General features: G+C 56.3%; 1 protein-coding gene across 1 annotated transcript in view; it reads right to left on the reverse strand.

Annotated features, from left to right (window-relative positions):
• CACNA2D2 (calcium voltage-gated channel auxiliary subunit alpha2delta 2) overlaps positions 1-17549 on the reverse strand; it is a 143463-nt gene that overhangs the window by 18324 nt on the left and 107590 nt on the right. The window contains exons 4-6 of the mRNA XM_049642226.1: positions 13723-13782; positions 6073-6117; positions 2718-2859 (exon numbers count right to left, since the gene is read on the reverse strand). Coding sequence (XP_049498183.1) covers positions 2718-2859; positions 6073-6117; positions 13723-13782 — 247 coding nt within the window. The remainder of the gene's footprint in view (positions 1-2717; positions 2860-6072; positions 6118-13722; positions 13783-17549) is intronic.

Genomic DNA, 17549 nt, shown 5'->3' on the forward strand with positions numbered 1-17549 from the left:
GCACACTTACACACACACACACACACACACACACACACACACACACATGCATACAGCCTACACTCCCTAACAGGTATATCTGTGTTGAACCTCTGTGTTTCCAGTCAGGTGTGTGAGTCCCTCACCCTTCAACCTACCTGCCCAGCAGCCCGACTGCTTCCATGGGCACAAGGGCACAGCACTCTGCACCCATTGGAGGACACCAATGGGTTTTGCTCTCACAGTTCCCCATGACCAGTTACCCTCACCCTCCCTTTCCCCTGACCTCTGTGGCTGCACACAGGTGATTCTTTGGCCAGACCCACCCCTATGCGCCCTTACAGATCAAGGCTCCTGTCAGATGAATGGGCTCGGTCCTATAGATCCCTCAGCCAGGGCAGTGACTCAGGATGGCTTGAGCAGCATCCCCACCCCCAACTCAGGACAGGCCTAAATCCGGCCGATGTATGTGTGTGGCACGTGTTCTCTTATGTGTAGTGTGTCTGTCCCTGCATGTAGGACACTCAAAAAAAAAACCCCACCAGGAGCTGGATACCTGCTACTGCCAGGCCTCTATACCTGACCCCTTCCCCTAGGGGCTGTTTTTTTTCTCCAGTTTCTTCCACTTCCTTTCTTACACCATTGTCCCACTTGTCCCTGAGATCCTTATCAAAGATCCACCCCAAGTGAAAACCCAAGAATGCCTTCCAAAGCCTCTGCTCTTCTCTTCAGAGCAGAGCCTCTGAACACTGAAATCTTTAAAGCAGATGAAGAGCTGTGATTTAAAGATACAAGTGCTGGGGCTGCCTGGGTGGCTCAGTGGGTTAAGCAGCCGGGTAGTGATCTCATGGTTCATGGGTTCAAGCCCCGCATGGGGCTCTGCACTGACTGTGCGGAGCCTGCTTGCGATTCTCTCTCCCTCTCTCTGCCCCTCCCCAACTTGTGTGCTCTCTCAAAATAAATATATAAACTTAAAAAAAAAAAAAGATATAAATGCTCAAGGCTCCACTCACAGCCTAGGGGGCACTGACACATTCCAGGGCATGGTCCCTCTGTTCTCTCCCTCCAGTGTGTGGCCTCTGCTGCATCTTGTGTGCTGCCTAATTCTTCTCCCTCTGCTCCCTCTCCCTTCTCTCTGTCCTTGTAGCTTCCCTTAACTGACTATAATGTGAAAACAAAACACATTTCTAGCATTGGCTGTGCCTATTGAACAGTATGTTATGGTCCTGTTGCTAATTTAGAAACTTAGTCAGTCGAACAATTTCTATTTTTCTCTTTAACCAAAAAATAAAGCCAGGTTCTCAAATGTTTCATATAGTACTGCCTGTCCTGGGAGAGTCTGCCTGGCAAGTCCCAACCTTCACTGGGCCTCAGTTTCCCCCATCTTCCCAATGAGAGGCTTAGAGCAGACTGTCCTGGAAGCCTGTCTAGCTGCTGCCATAGGGGTGTTACTGACTCAGGTCAAGAGCCAAGAGGAGACCCCCACCTCAGTTGGGCTGTCCCTGCAGGTATCCATGACCACATGCACACACATGCATTCACTGTAAGACACACTTGTGCAAGCACTCCAGCCTCCCTGCCTGGAAAGGGCCTGCTACTCAGCCCTATGTGCACACACCCACACCCATGTGCACACACTCTCAGATCACGCTGAGTTGGGAAACGGGGACCATGCCCCCTCAGGCAGGCGATTACAGATTTAATTAAAAGTGACACAGTAAATAAAAAACATATAAAATGTAATTTGTGTGGGTAGCGAGGGGTGACTGGGGAGGGCGGTATGGCTCCTGTTTTAATTAGTGTGCCTGCCTGTGATAGTGCTCCTCGGCTGGCTCGGGCAGGTGGCCTGCAGGCGGCCTGTGGCAGGGATGGGATGGTGTGTGTGGGGGAAGCATCTGTCCTCACCCACGCCTGAGGCTGCCTAGAAGGCCTGGCTGACCCTAAGGGTGGAGGGGGGCCTCCCTCAGGACCCTGGAGGATTCCTTGCATTCTGGACACTATCCAGAAGCTGTGGGACTTGTGTTCCAAGACCCTCCACCTGGTGGGACCCTTGGATTCTGAGGCTGCCTTGTAGGTGCTCACAGAATTATGCTCAACAGACCCCAGGGCCCTAAGGCCTGCTGCTAGAGCTCTCTCTCTAGTGCTTGACTCTTGGTCTCCTTCCCCTACACCTCCCAAGATATTCAGGAAGTTCCTCCTCATGTCTGACTCAAATCCTTCCAGCTGCAGTGACTTCGTTTCCTCATTATGAAAGCTGCCCTGTCCCTGGACAAGGAAGGAGATGTTCCAGGTTGTTGTCTGTGAGTGAGGACGTCCCTGTTCCTCCAGCCCTTGAGGCCACTTGATGTGGTAGCTCCTCAACCCATGCTTTCACGGGGCCAGGGAATGGGGGATGGTGGGGAGGAGCTGCTTTGGGGGCCCGTGGGGACTTGGTCCAGCACGTAGGGGAACAAGTTGTGTGCAAGCATTCATGTGGGCACATGTCTACACATGGGCAGGAGACTGCACATGCACGGGGTGGGGAGTCTGAGTGCTTTGTAGTTTGCTGAGAGTTAGTGTCAGGCCGTGCCTGAGAATGATTTGATGCCTGTGTGTGGGTGAGCATGTGTGACCTTGGGTATAAGGGGCTGAAGGCAGATGGCACTGGTTGAGCACCTGGGACCTGGCAGTGCCCAGGCAGTGGGCCTTGCCCCCATGGTGGTGGGGGAGGGTTATTTCTGATTGCTCTGCACACTCACAGCCTTTGTAGATGTCCGTGGGGATCTGCACGGCCGTGTACGAGTAGTTGACCTTGTTCTTGAAGTTTGAGTCCTCAACGAAGTCCAGCCTTAGGGTGCTGGCCTTGGACCCCCTCTCCACATCCTCACTCTCAGGGTCGTCCTGCAGAAAGGGATACCCCCCACCACAGTAGTGTCAGGGCTGGGAAATGGGGAGTGGGGTCGGACAGCTCTGCAGGCAGGAGAGGGCCAGAGCCTAGGTGATTAGGAGCATCTCAGAATCAGAGACTATTGCAGTTAGAAACGGAGAGAGATGGAGAGACACAGGAATAGATGGATACGGGGTACGGACCCCTCACCCAGGAGGCCTGTGACTCCCACCTGCCCCTGCCCACCCTACCCATCATCCCTACATTTGCTAAACCCAAATTCCAAATGCCAAATTGACCCTTTCCCACATTCTTGAAAACCAATTATCAGTGAAGGAGACAAATCTTAGAGCCACTGAGAAAGAGAGGGCTGCAGCCCTCTACTTATAAGGACAGGCTTATGCAATCACAGGGAGGCCTAGGCAGCCCATCCCAGGAGCCTTGGAACCCACACCCCCACGCTCCCTGGGTCCCGCCCATCCCCTGCATGGAGTTCCTTTGGCACCAGGGAGAGGGCCCTTGCCCCATCTGGGGGAGGGGCACCATCCCTACAGCTGATGGCTGTAGGGGCTGAGTTTGGGGGGAGAGCTGGGCTGGGGTGGAGGCTAGCATTGAGACCCAGTAACTTCCGGAGGGAGGGTCCTCAGCGCCCGCTAGCAGCAGGATTGCAAAGGTCCCCGTTGACTTTCTAAAATGAGCTGCAGCCGCCTGACAGGTGCCAATTACGGCATCTCTCGGCCGAGCAGGCTGGGCATGCGCCGTGCACCCCCGCCCACCACCACAGGCTGGCAGGAATGGGTCTGCAGCTACAGTGTTGATGCTGCAGCCGAGTGGGGGTGGGGGCAGGCACGGGTGCAGGTGTGCAAGGGGGAAGGGAAGGGAAGATGGTGGCAGAGAGTGAAGAGGAAGGCAAGAAAGAGCCAGAGGGGCAAGGAGGGACGGAGATCAAGGCAGGGCAGGGGCAGAGCTGGGGGGGGCCTTGTGCCCTGGGAGGAAGGGGTGTAAGCAGCTGGACTATCCACATGCCCCCTCAGTGCCCCTCAACCTCTGGCTCAGCTCACTTCCACCCCCTCGTGGTTCTGCCGACCACTCACTGGGTCCTAGGCACAAGCGCGGTGTTCCCTCCTCCCGCTGTATCTTGTCTGGGGAAAGGGTGATCGTGTCTCCCTACGATGTCCCCAGCCCGGGAGGGCTCTGGGTCCATCCTCCAGCCTGGGGAATGAATTACTGCCTAGATGGGGGGTGCCGTGTGGGGGTTGGCATGGCTCGGAAGGGTCTGCAGCATCTCTTCAAGGGTGGATTTTGTACGGCAAAATCCAAGCCATCTGCTGCCCTCCCCTCATCCCTCACCACGTGTGCCACCCTCTGCCCACCTCGGCACACCCTTGGAGGACCCTCAGAAGCTCCTGGGTGCTGGGTAAAGCCAGGGCAGGCAGCTGCGGAGCCTACCGCCTCTGAGGCGTGAGCCACTCACGTTCTGCTTGGAGGAGGGGGAGGTGCGGGAGAAGAAAGCCCCCGAAATGTCAGCGGCAGATGAAGGGCGCTGGAAAATTTAATCTCCCAACTTTCCCAACTAATGTGACATTTGGATTCCGTTCTGATAAGCTATCAGCTGGCGAACTTTTTCCTTCCTTCTCTTTCCCCCACCCCCACCTTCTGGTTGGTAATTTAAAAGTAAATGGTCTAGAAAGATCTCTAACTGTACCTCTGGCAAAGATTAAAAAAACAAAACAACACAACGCAGGGGAGTTGGCAAATATGTGCATATTTATAGGAGGGCCAGGCGAGCCCAGCTTTTGGCCTGACCTTAGCCCAGCCCCACCGAGGATGACTCTCCCTTCAGGGGCAGGGAATCGGTGATTTAGGGCCAGGGGTTGGGAGTCCTGGACACAGGGAGTTCAGGGGATCCTGGTAGGGGCCTGGGTACCAGAAAGGCCAAGAAGCCCCCTCAGTGCTACCCCCATGCCAGGGGTTTTGTATGGTGGGCAACTGCCGTCTCCTGGTTTATATTTAATGCACTGATTGCTAAAATTACAGCCCGCTGCTGAGGGGGGTAAGGAATTAGATTCAGGGTCTAATTAAAGGTTCGCTCTTCATTTGAATTTCAGATTCCAGCTTTAATTTTAGCAACTTCTCTGGGAGCCACGGAGGCTCAGCCAAGGGGGAAGCACACCTGCTTTAGCCCACCCACTCCTCCTTCTTGGGCCCCCTGCCCGCCTGCCCTCCTGAAGGCTTACCCAGGCCAGCCTGGCACCACGGACCCTCTGCAGGGATCGCTTCCTGCCTGCCCACCTCCTGGTGTCATTGTCTACCTCCTGCTCACCCCAGGAAATGCCCCTGGCCAATAAGCCTGGCAGAGGAACACCGGATTTGAGGGCTCCTGCCCCAGCCAGTGCAGGTGGGACGCCAGAGAGTGAGCTGTTATGACACCTCTGTTCACAGAGGAGATAGTCAGGTTCAACTGCTTTTGCCTCAAAGGCAGGCAGATGGACTTGGGCCTTGCCAGGTTCACCAAACACTGTCTACTCTGAGTGCCCTGCACTCTTGGGCACTCTTGCCTCCTCAGTAGGTCCCTTGCTACCAAAATGGTACTATGTCTTTCATGTGAGGCCTCTGGTGACAGGGCAGCCCAAGCAGACATGGGCTAATCAGTGACACAGAGGCAGAAAAGCAGTGTAGGTCTGGGTCCTCTGGTCATCCCGAGTGCCGCCGCTTCTGAAGCAGTGACCCCAGCAGAGCCCGAGTCCTGTCCTTCGTCTGGAGAACAGGCACAGGGCTGGGCTGCCTCTTCAGCTGGGGCAAGACTGAGCTCCAGGTAAGCACAGTGGGGACGACCGTGGGGTGCTCAGCACAACTGAAGCTGCTGCTCCCCTCACCCTCAGGAAGGTACCTGCACCACCTGAAACACACCCGATGGCCTACAGTCACAGCCACAGCCGGGCCCTGCCTGCACATCTCCAGGAAGCCCTCCCAACTGCTCCCTCTTCCCTGCTCCCATAGCAGTCAGTCCCCTCCATGCTGGCACCTGAATGACCCACCAGATGAGGTCCAAGTGTCTCACTACCTTTCTGGGGCTGGGCATGGGGCCTGTGCCACCAGTACTTTGCAGGGTGACCTCAGAATGTGGAAGAAGCTGAGACTTAACATTTCACAGCTGAGGCCACTAGTCCAGGGAGGGTGTGGGGCTCTGGCAGCTCTCCCTCCCCCAGTGTAGGTGGGGCACTCACCAGCTCAGCATCGGCCTTGGCGTCATAGTACAGGATGTCTTCCTCCTGGTGGGAGACAGACACCTTGACCCCCACGGCTTCTTACAAGGTCACCTGAGGTGCAGCCAGGATGCCTGCCCTGAGGCCAGCAACGGTCCCCTCACTCATCTCTCATCCAGAGGAGCCAGGGGGAGGGCTGTCGGGAGTCAGGCCTGGCATGCCCACCCCCACCCCAGACAAAGCCCTTCAGGGGCCCTCACAGGCTCCAGGGGGATGTGGTGCTCCAGGTTGGGTGGGGATTCCCCAGGGCTCCTGGACTCCAGGACCAGGGTCTTAGCACTGCAGCCCAGCTGGAGGGTGGGGTCAGAGCCAGCCTGTCTGCAGAGACTCTGACTGAAGCACTACCGGGGTTGGAGGGTGTGTGTGTGTGGGGGGTGTAGTGGGGAAGATGGGAAAATAGAGCCGAGTCTGGGCCAGAGTGAAATAATGACTCGACACCGCATCTTCCAATTTCTTCTATTAAAAAGCCTGCTCATTACGGGCATGTACTTATTAATTATCTGTGATTTGTTGTGAAATGCAAGGGGGTTTACACAACAGGAGCGGGAGAAAACAAAGCCCAGCCCCCGCGCCTGCCTCCCGGCCGCCTGCGCCTGCAGTGTTAGCCCCACGCATCCCGGCCTCACCCGCCTGCCCGACGCCTGGGTTCTTGGCCATCTGCGCGTCATAATCACCGGCCACCCCGGGGACCCGTAACACAAACGGGCTAATTTCATGTTTAATGATCTTTAATCAGAACTGAGCGTGGCTGACAGAGGCCGCCAGAAGGTGAATCTGGTGCCATCGAGTGCCACCGGCTTAGGAAGGGCCATTCCACTCCTGCCCTTGTGGGCTCTAGGGTCAGGACACAGGATAAGGCCACTGTCCGAGTCACCCTCTTCCAGTGCTCCTCAGTGCTGTTTTGTTCAGCAAAAACCTGGTGCATGGCCCTGGCAGTCTGCTTTTTTGTGGTCTGAAAATGGGGGTGTTGATCAAGAAGTTTGGTCCCAGTGGTGCTCCCAATGGTCTGGCTGTAATACAGCAAGCACAGAGCCAGCGATTACTCTTTGGTGGGCAGAAGTCACCTTGGCCGCTTCTTTGCCATGTGACCTCAGGGCTGCACTGTTCCCTCCTAGCTCAGGCTCCCCATGCTTCAGGGTGGGGCTTGGCCTTGGTGACTGCCCAGGTGCAGGGTCTGAGGCCATGGTTCGAGGTGGTCAGTATGGGGGCCTGTTGTGGGGACAGTGGTGAGTTGTCTCCCACCAGAGGTCTGGGGGCTACAGGCCACTGGCTATACCCGTAAGCATAATCCAAGCATTCTGCAACACTGACTACATGCCTGGCACCACGCTTGGGCAAGACCACAACAGCCGATGAACGTAAGACCAGAGGAGACTTGATCGCTTCCGTCACCAGAGGCATCTGTGTCCAGCATTTTGCACATACGGTAATGTGGGGCTTGTGACCCCCCAACATACAGATGAGGACACGGCAGGGGTAAGAAAGGCTTCGCACCCAGGCTCCAACCTGCCTTCCTGTTGCATCTCCAACCCTTCCCACACCCACCCACCCACCAGTCCAGGAAGACTGGAGCCCAGGTGGGCCCGGGGTGGGGGTGAGGGCCGGGGCCCAGGCTCCAGGGTGCTCGGCCTTTCCTTGCGCCTGGCTCCGACCGAAGCACATAATGAAAGCTGACATTACATCAAACACAATAAGGAGTTTCGGTTGATGAAGATCATTCCTGAACACACAAACCCATTAAACCGAGGGGAAAAAATATCAATTCAACACACTCGCTGGCAAAAAGAAAATGTGATTTGTTATCTAAAAGGGGGTTATAAACACGGCTCTGATGCTCTTTCCCTCCGTAATGAAAACAGGCGGGCGCGGTGGGAGGACTGCAGATTAGAACATGGGGCTTCACTCACCAACTTTTTAAGCAAACCTCCAGCAAGGACGGGAGAGGGCATGGGCAGGGGCCGGCAACTCTGGGGCCCCCAGGAGACCTGTGCTCCTCTCACAGGCCGGGCTGGCTCCTGCCTGCACCTGGGCCACCCCTGGGCCACCCTTCCAGTTGCTCCAATGGCTCCCTTTGTCTTTTTGTCCTGCTGTTTCATGGTCTCAGCAGAGAATCAGATGTTGGTGGCATCAGTGACACAGGGGGAAACGTGTCATTCAGGAGGGTTCCGGTCCCCTGCGGACCATGCGCAAGGCTCAGGAATCTGTATGTGGCCCTTGTCCCCCAGGAGGCAGGACCCCTCCCTACGTCTCCCACCTTGAGAGGCCAGGCCATGCCCCTTCCTTGGGAGAGAGTAGCATTGGCATGGGGTGGTGGCGGGCAAGGTCACATGTGTGAAAATACATTGTAGACACAGCTGTGGTCTCTATGCTTGATGTGATGTGGAGCTGGGGGTGTGGCCATCAGGGTTGGGGTGGGAGGGTCCCTGGAAAGGCCTCTGTGTCTGCTTTGGCCTGCACAGTGCCCTGGTGTCCACCATTACTGCCCTGCCTTGGTAAGACCACGAGGAGGTGGTACCTAGTGATTACACGCAGGGGCCTTGGCAAAGGGTCCTGGCCTCAAATCCTGACCTGAACATGTGAGCTCTGGGATCCAGAACAGTGAGTGAAGACTAAGCCTGGGGCACCTGGGTGGCTCAGTCTGTTGAGCGACCGACTTCGGCTCAGGTCATGATCTCACGGTTCGTGAGTTCAAGCCCTGCGTCAGGCTCTGTGCTGACAGCTCGGAGCCTGGAGCCTGCTTCTGATTCTGTGTCTCCCTCTCTGCCCCTCCCCTGCTCATGCTCTGTCTCTCTCTGTCTCAGAAATAAATAAACACAAAAAAATTAAAAAAAAAAAAAAAAAAAGACTAAGCCTGAAGCCTCAAAATCCCCAGCAGCTCCATAACTACCCCCGGGAGTCACCGCCATCTCATCAGCGAGGCATGGGTGCCTGTTAAATCCTGCAGCCTCAGTGAGGCTTTGCTTCAGGGTCTTGATTTCCCACTATATAAAGTCGGGATGATGATGATGCCCCCTCTGAGGGAACTAGGACAGGGAGCAGGGCCTCCCCGGGCATTAGGGCCAACCCTGTGCATGGGCGGCCCTTAGGTTTGCAACTCCACAGCCCTGGGAGGGGCCTGAATGTGGAAGAAACCCTCTGTTTGTGGAGAAATGGGCATCCCTAATGTCTGGGGTTTATACCCAACACCCCTTTCTATTACCTGGTATTTTAGGGGCCATTTTGCTCAAACTGGGCAGGGGGTGGAGGGAATCACCCCTTCTGAACTCACATTTCTCCTCCGTGTGGATTTCTGTACACAGATGACACATGAAGGGTGGGGCTAGGGGCCCACCTGGCCCTTGTATAGATGACACATACACTTTCCTTAGCTGGAGCTGAGCCCAAGAGAGAACACGAGGGGTGCTGGCAGGTGGGAAACAGGGTGAGGAAGCGAGCATGGGGAATAGCAGTTGGTGTCGTTTGGTACCATGGGATACAGTGAGGATGCTTGGCCTTCCTGCCCTGGCTCATTGCCAGCTCAGCTCAGCCAAAAGGACTGTTTTCTGAGAGAGCCGTCTGTCGCCGGCTTGGCAGAGAGGCAGGCAGCAGGCCTGATGGCTGGGGCAGACTTCAGGCTGGGGAGGCCACCTGTCCTGTCCAGCCGGCTCCTCTGGCCTGGCCCAGCCTTCACAGTCTTCCTTTTAGGTTCCCAGACAGAGCTACCTCTCCCATCAGACCCCCCAGGGTAGAGCTGTGTCTGCCACTCCCAGACTCCCCAGGGTAGGACTGCTTCCTCCATTAGACTCCCAGGGCAGGACTCTGTCCTCCCACAGGTCCCAATGTTGGCATTGGGGCCAATGGCATCTCCTGCCTCTTCCACCCATGCCCTGGCCCAGCTCCTCCCTGGTGGCGGTTTAGATGGCAGATAATGCTGGCACAGTGTGGTGGTGGTGCCAGGCACGGTGTCCAGCAGGCAGACCATCTTCATCTACCCTAAGTGTTATAGGCACCAGAGCACCTGCTGTCTGTCTGCAGGGTCATGGGAGGTGCTGCCTGCTAACAAGGACCATGGTTTTCCTGGGGTCCAAGGGCTGTGGCTACAGGTTCCCTGCCTCTGCTGCAGCCAGTATGTGGGGTCATGGCCTGAGACTAAGAGGGGAACTGGGGGCCTTCACATCCAGACACGGCTCCCTCACTCTCTTACCCCAGCTCTGACCTTGCAGACCCCAGGATCCCCCAAGTCCCTGGGCTGGTGTAGATGGTGTGTGTACACAGATGTGGCTATACCACTGTCCATTTCTCAGAGGTCTGCATATAGACCTACTGTGTGCTGTTGACACAGGGAGGGCCACGTCCTACTGATCGTGAAGTGGATTCCATGTGCCAAGCATCTTCTCTGTGCCCAGAACTGCCGGGTGCCATTCTCCCCATCTCAGAGGTAAGAAGACTGAGGCCTAGCTGCTCTTGGCCAACTTGTCCACAGGGCACTCGACTGGGTACATGGACAGCTGGTGGGCAACACTGAATCAGGTCCAGCTGCTTCTGGCCTAGAGGAGCCTTGAGTGGGGCAGACAGATGAGCCCACTGGGATACTGGCCTGGGGCAGCGGGTGCCAATCCTAGGCTTAGAGACCAGAAAGAGGAGCCCAAGGGAGTTAACTGGAGAGGGAGAGGCATTGCTCTTTTGAAGGAGGAGGAGAGGGTGTTGTAACACCCTCTCTCAACCGGGAGACGGCCGGGCGTATGTAAAGGGCCTGGGTTTGACACTGGGGTTGTGGCTCTCCTAGAGTGCTGGGAGGAATATGGCTCTTTGTCTGTACCTTCTGAAGGTCACTGGGAAGGACATGGTTTCAAGGGCGGGTGGTGTGCCTGCAAGGGACAAAAACACCATCCCTTTCCCAGCCTCAAGTCCCTGTGCCCCCCTGGCATGGACAGTCCCCACCTGCAGCTGCTGCCAGCTCTCACTGGCAGCCCAGGCAGGCATGGCTGGTGTGCCAGCTAATGGGCCCACCATTAGCACTTATGCCTTTCGTCCTGGCAGCTGGGGCAAGTGCAATGCTTCTGGTGAAGAACAGGGCCCTGACCCAGCAGCTGGGAAGCAGGGGGTGATTACAGCTTCACCCTGCTCAAGATATAGACAGACAGGCAGACTGACGGACTGAGGGGGAGGTGGTGGTAAACACCAGCTGGCCCTGTGGTCACCCACAGCTGGGGGCATTCCAGGTCAAGCTGAGGGGAGGGGGCTGGCCAGAACTCACTTCTGCCTCATACTAGGACAAGAGCACCCAGGGCCAGAGATGCACCCACACTGTCACCAACTTGGCATCTCTATGGCCTGACGTGTGGACCTCCCCTTTCACACACCGTGCCTGGGCCAGCAGGCAGCACCAAAGACCAGCTAGTCCTTTGCCAGATGGGGATACTGGAGCCCAGAGAGGGGCAAACCCTTGCTGGGTCCCACAGGTACTCAGTGTCTTAAGCAGCACTGGTCTCAGCACCCTCTGGATGCCCCTGAGACCTTGGCCTTCCTTCTTGGCAGGCCCCTGTGGTGCCCACTCTGGCTTGGGATAAGCTGTTCCTGCCTCTGGGAGTAGCTGCAAATCAGAGGTCAGGAGTCTGGCAGGATGATCCTTGGAAATTTGGGGTCTTTTGCAGAGTCAGGAAAAAAAATAGGTTTGGGGCTGAGGCAGCCTCTTTGTCTTCTTGTTTGGGGCCTGGACTGGGAGGGAGAGAAAACCAGGCTGAGGGTGGGTCTTTTCATTCTATCATTCCCTCTTCCTTCACTCCCAGTCCTGTCTGCTCTGCATATAGTGCTGGGTGGGGAGGGAGGATGCAGGTATGTCAGAAGCAAAGAGCCGGAGCAAGAGCCGAGGGTCCTGGATACCCAGAAAGTGGAGGAGCTGATGGCCGGGGCATGGGGGAGGCCTCACTAAGAAGGAACAGACAAGCCGGGCCTCTAGGAGGAACAGAAGGCATTGGGGAGAGATTGGGAATGGGTCTGGAGTGAGGTGTTCAGTGTGGCTGGGGCATAGGAGGAGTTGGGTGATGAATGAGGATGACAAGGGGACAGGAACAGTCAGATCCTGGGACCCTGAGCACAGGCTTAGGGCTGGGTCCTGCAGAGGAGTTACCAGAGTGGGGGCTGTTTGCAGGCGGGGGCATGGTCTGAGTGGTAGGTGCCAGTGGCTACCACCATGTATATTTCTGATCAAGGGGCTGAGGTGGCACGGGGACCCGGTGATGGGTGGTGGTGTTGGAAAGGGAGGGAGAGAAGGGCCAGTCCTAAGCTCCTGGGGTGGTGGGATCAGTCCAAGGAGTCATCAGCTCATTTATGAGTTCACTGTAAAAAATCATCTGTTACTTCCAACCCCACATGAGCTCCCTAAGGGTAGCAGCCAATACCCACCAGGCAGCAAAGGAAGAATGCCATGGTGTGGGCAAGGCAGGGCAGGGCTCAGGGTGGCCTGGAGAGATGGGGACCAGGGAGGAGGACAGACAGGTTGAGGGGGCCTGGATCATAGGCATGAACCCCCTGGTATCTGGCAGCCCAGCTGTGAATCTCTGCCATCAACAGGTATGTCAGGCCGGTCTAACCACCCTGTGCCTCAGTGGTCTCATCAGTTTAAGTAGGGATAATAATCCACCTGTCCCCCAGAAGTGCCAGGCCCAGAGCTGCAGTGGCAAGGGCCTACCTGCCCCTTATTGATCCCTGGGTCCCAGCAGGCAGCTCTTGGTGCCTCTTCCGGTGTTTAGCAGAGACCATCAGGAGGCATGGCTCAGAGGCCTGAGCAGATGTGGAGGACACATGAGCACCACCAACTGGCTTGGTCCCTGAGCGTTCCATCATCCCTGGCATGGGAGGTTCCCTGAGTTTGGGAGGAACCCTGCCTCAGTCTACCTTCTGGCTTACTGTGACCCTCTGAGATGCTGGCTTCACAGTAATGGTGCCGGTATATCCAGCCTCAGTCCAAATCACACACAGCTGCCTGAATTTGTGAGGGTTACCTGGGTTTGAAACTGGGGGGCAGTGAGGCTTCCCTTCTCTCCTCCACATTCTGGGCCCTTCCACCCTCAAGAAGAGACCTATCACCAGCTTCTCACCCCTCTACTCCCTCGGCACCTGGGCTCCTTCTGAGCTCTCCTGGTGGAAGAAGGGGCTTTTGTGGCTGTGACAGCCTAGTCCCCTAACCTAGGCTCATGGCCTCCTGGAAGACAGGGAACTCTGTCCCCTTCCCACAGTGACTCTTCCAAGTCAGCGTATTAAAGTCTAAAAAGTCCTGGAGTCAAGGGACTTCTTTGCCCTAGGGTCTCTCCAGAGTCTGGGCACATCCTTAACCACCAAGGTTAACACCAACTTTGGGGAGCATCACTTTAGAGCAGCATGTCTGCCCGCCGGGGGACTCCATAGCTCCTCTGGGGTGGAGTGACAGGTTCATAGCTGCACCCTCTCTCTCAGCACCAAGGGGAGCCTCAAATGTTTGCTGAATGCTGGACAAAGGTTCCAGGCTCTACTCCACAGAGCTCTCAGTGCCCCTCCAGTGTTTCTGGGCAGCGCCCCCTCCCCCATATTCACATCTGTCCTTGCTGGAGGTGGGCAGGTTATAGGGGCTGGGGAGGGCACTGCAGTTCTTACCTTGATGTTGTCCTGCCAGCGGTGGGCTTTCTGGAAGTTCTCTGCAGCGTCGGCCAATCTCTGAGGAACAGAGCACAGGGAGGTCAGAGGCTGAGGAAGACTCATGCCCAGCCCAAGCCTTCTCCATCCCTAGTACTCCCTGGGTCCAGGCTGGCTCACGGACTCCCTTGTCCCATCCTGCCAGACCCTCAGAGATTCCTTGGCCCCAGACCTTCTTCAGCTTGCTGAGAAGGGGGCCCTTCCCCCACCCACAGCTGGGTTCACATAGGACAGGTGAAGCCTGCACAGTGACCTGAGTGGTATCTCCCTGTGACATCTCCATGAGACTCCCTGTACTTTAGCCCAGCCACATCTCCTGCCCACACGATGGCAGGGGGACCCCTGGGATGTAGTAGGCCTCAGGCCCTGGAGTCAAGCCCCACTGCCACTCTACCTCCAACAAACCAGTGTCACTCCAGTGCCAAGAGGAGGCCCTCCCTAGTCAAGGGTGAACTGCCACAAGTGACAGAGTGCCTTGCCGATGTGTCATTGTCCCCAGCTTGCTCAGGGCCCAACAGGAGGTACCCCTAGCACACCTCTGCCCACCCAGGCCCCCTACCACTGTCCCTGTCCTGGTTTCTTGAGCCCCTTCCCAGCAAGGCTCTCCAAGCCTTCTCTCCACACAAGCCTGGCCCACCCTTTGGGGCTGATTCCTGCACTCTCCTCCATCATGGCCCCTGTGCCTGTGAGCACAGCTCTGTGTCCTTCTATCCCACACCCTGTTACCAACCACGCCTGGCACCAGACCATGCTGATGTGTGGAGATGTGGCAGGCCAGCCAGCCCTGTCGTCTCACAATTTAGAGGAGGAAACAGGCACAAAACTGGGTAGAACCAGAGCAGGAGTAGCTGAAGTGCTTCTAGGAAGCTTAGTGCTGTGGGAATTCGGGATGTCATGGAGGGCTTCCTGAAAGAGGCATTGGTACTCTGCCACCCTCAAGGCTTGAACCCTGGCTGCCCAGAGATTCTTATTTTGCACCTCCATGGATTCTGTCCCTCCAGGAACTCTTGGAGCTCCTGAAGATGGCCCTCTGGGGCCTCCTGCGGAGCTGAGTGCAGTGAAGTCCTGTTAATCATACTGACGACTTACAGTGAACTGGTCACTTACTGCATACCAAGCCTGCCACCAGGCTGGTGACACAGCATGTGTACCTGTCACTGCTCATGTCTTCCTCAGATGAGGATACCTGGGCAGGGAGACAATGAGAAACCTTTCTAAGGTCACATAGTCTGGGTCAGGCTGGGGCTCTGAGTTTGGCCTTCACAACCACGTTTGTCTTGTTTTTTCTTTTTAGTTAAAAAAATGGTTGTTATTTATTAAAAAAATTTTTTAATGTTAATTTATTTTTGAGACACAGAGAGATAGAGCATGAGTGGGGGAGGGGCAGAGAGAGAGGGAGACACAGAATCCAAAGCAGGTTCCAGGCTCTGATCTGTCAGCACAGAGCCTGATGCAGGGCTCAAACTCACAAACAGTGAGATCGTGACCTGAGCCAAAGTCGATGCTTAACTGACTGAGCCACTCAGGTGCCCCTGAAAATGTTTATTTTTGAGAGAGAGACAGAGAGAGTGTGAGCGGGGGAGGGGCAGAGAGAGAGGAAGACACAGAAACCGAAGAGGCTCCAGGCTCTGAGCTGTCAGCACAGAGCCTGATGCTGGGGCTTGGACTCACGAACTATGAGTTTGTGACCTGAGCTGAAGTCGACTGTTAACCAACCGAACCACCCAGGCGCCCCTCAGCCACGTTTGTGTTACCCAGCCCATGACCAAGGTCTGAAGGTACATTCCACGATGCCCAGTGAGGAGCAGGGCAACTCTTGTAGAGTAGGGGCTGTGCTTTTCCATCCCTGCCCCATTCCATCCTATGGGTGGAGCAGTGGGGTCCTGCCTCCTGGCCTCCAGCGCTTACTCAGAAGGCCCTGGTCTCTTGGTATTTAGGACACATACCCCCTGTCCATTGGTCCAGGCCTGGTGTGGCACGTGGACCTCAGTGGGGGAGATTCTAACGAAGCCTGTCAGCTGCTCATGATGGGGAAATGGGGATCAGGACCCGGGAGCCCAGTTTTCCTCCCTCCCAGCAGGTAACAGTTGTGGTGGTGGGGTATGGCCTGCAGAGCTGTGGCCTCTGTTGTCTGGGGCAGGATGCCTCTTCTGGCAGGCTGGGCTGACCAACGCCATCCTTACTCCCACTGGGCCTAGCTCCCCCTCTTCCTCCAGCCAAGAGCACTGGATGCTGGGAAGACTATTAGGCTGGGGGTCTTGGGGACAGGGTAGGGAAGTCCCTCTTGAAGTCAAACCCCCTCACTTTATAATGCTGAGCCCTTCCTGGACTCTGATCCCCTCTCTTGCTACCCAACCTGTCTTCTTTGTAGGCTCCATCCTCTGCCCACCTGCTTTGCGGTGCCTGCTTGGGGGGCCCCTACCCTCCTCACCCAGCTTCAGGGACCACAGGTCTCTACTCCTAGATACCTTCCATATCTTGCTTCCAATCCTGACCCCCTCTAAGGTCCTGGACACCTTCCTAGGGTGACCCTCAGGCCCACTAAGCTCATACCATCTCCTCTTGGAATGAGCCCATCCGTCTTGGAATCCCTGCCGCCTATATCTCATCTGTGCTATCACTCAAACCGCCTACTGTTCATCTCCAGCCCAGGCTCTGTCCCTCCCTCAGGCTCTTGTGTCCTCTCTCGCCCTTTGTCATCTATTCTCCAAATGTGGATCTCATCCTGAGGCTACCTCCTGCCCTGAAGCACTTTAGCAGCTTCCCATGGCTCTGCATATAAAAGGCAAGTCTTTCTTGCTTTCCTGAGGGGTGCACTTGCGCTCACTTCCATCCTGGGGCCTCTTCTCAGCCTAAACAACAAACGCCTCTACTCTGACCCCAACTCCCAGGATGGGTGAGGCCCCTGATTCACAATCCTGCCATGTCCTTTTGTAGAGGACATTACTGTGTGACACACATGACACAACACTTGTTATTACTGTTAACTGAGCATCTACTAGGGTGCAAGCTTAGCACCTGGCCTGGACGAGAGGGTATGAGGCCTAGGGACGGCCCCTGGGGCCACACCTTGAGGGGTGAGCCTTGGGCAATCACTTCACGGCCCTTTTCCTTACCCTGTGGCCTGTGACCTTCCCAGGGACCCCAGACCTTTCTTAGAGTGAAGGGCTCCACTGAGGCCACTGCCCTTCATGGGGGATGAGGCGAGCGCAGGGTATGGGAATAACCAGGATCAGGACTCTTGCCTCAGAAAAGCCACAGGGTTGACGGGGCTACAAACACCAAACTGCACCAGTTGAAGTCTCCAACTGGGCCACAGCCTTGAGGGGCTGTCCTCTCCTGCAGCCACCTTCCCTGCTGGCCAGGGGTGCCAGCTCCTTTACCCTCTCAGGGCTCAGCTCTGTCCCTGGGCTTCACAGGCCAGAGGAACATGGGGGCTGCAGGCCCTCTGGCTCCCTAGCTGAGCAGCCAAGGTGAGGGGGGCCTGGTGAGGGAGACCCAGGGTGGGGGGGTTGCCTAGCCCCTAGCTTCCTTGAATCCATGGAGTCCCATAGGCTCGAAGGCCCAGGTCAGCCCGCTGACTCGTGAATAACGGAGTTGCAATAGCCACGGCGAAAGGATTACTTTTAATCCTCGGTAACGATCAAGCCATTATTATTTTTTCGGTGTTACAGATCAATCAGTCCATCCCCGGGCGCTGGACGTGTGGAAACTGCTAAACACACAGGCCTGGTGGCTCAGTAGGAAGGGCTGAGGCAGCAGAGGGCGGGGGGGGGGGGGGGGGGGAG

Source organism: Panthera uncia, chromosome A2 (genome assembly GCF_023721935.1).
Source record: "Panthera uncia isolate 11264 chromosome A2, Puncia_PCG_1.0, whole genome shotgun sequence".
Lineage (NCBI taxonomy): Eukaryota > Metazoa > Chordata > Mammalia > Carnivora > Felidae > Panthera > Panthera uncia.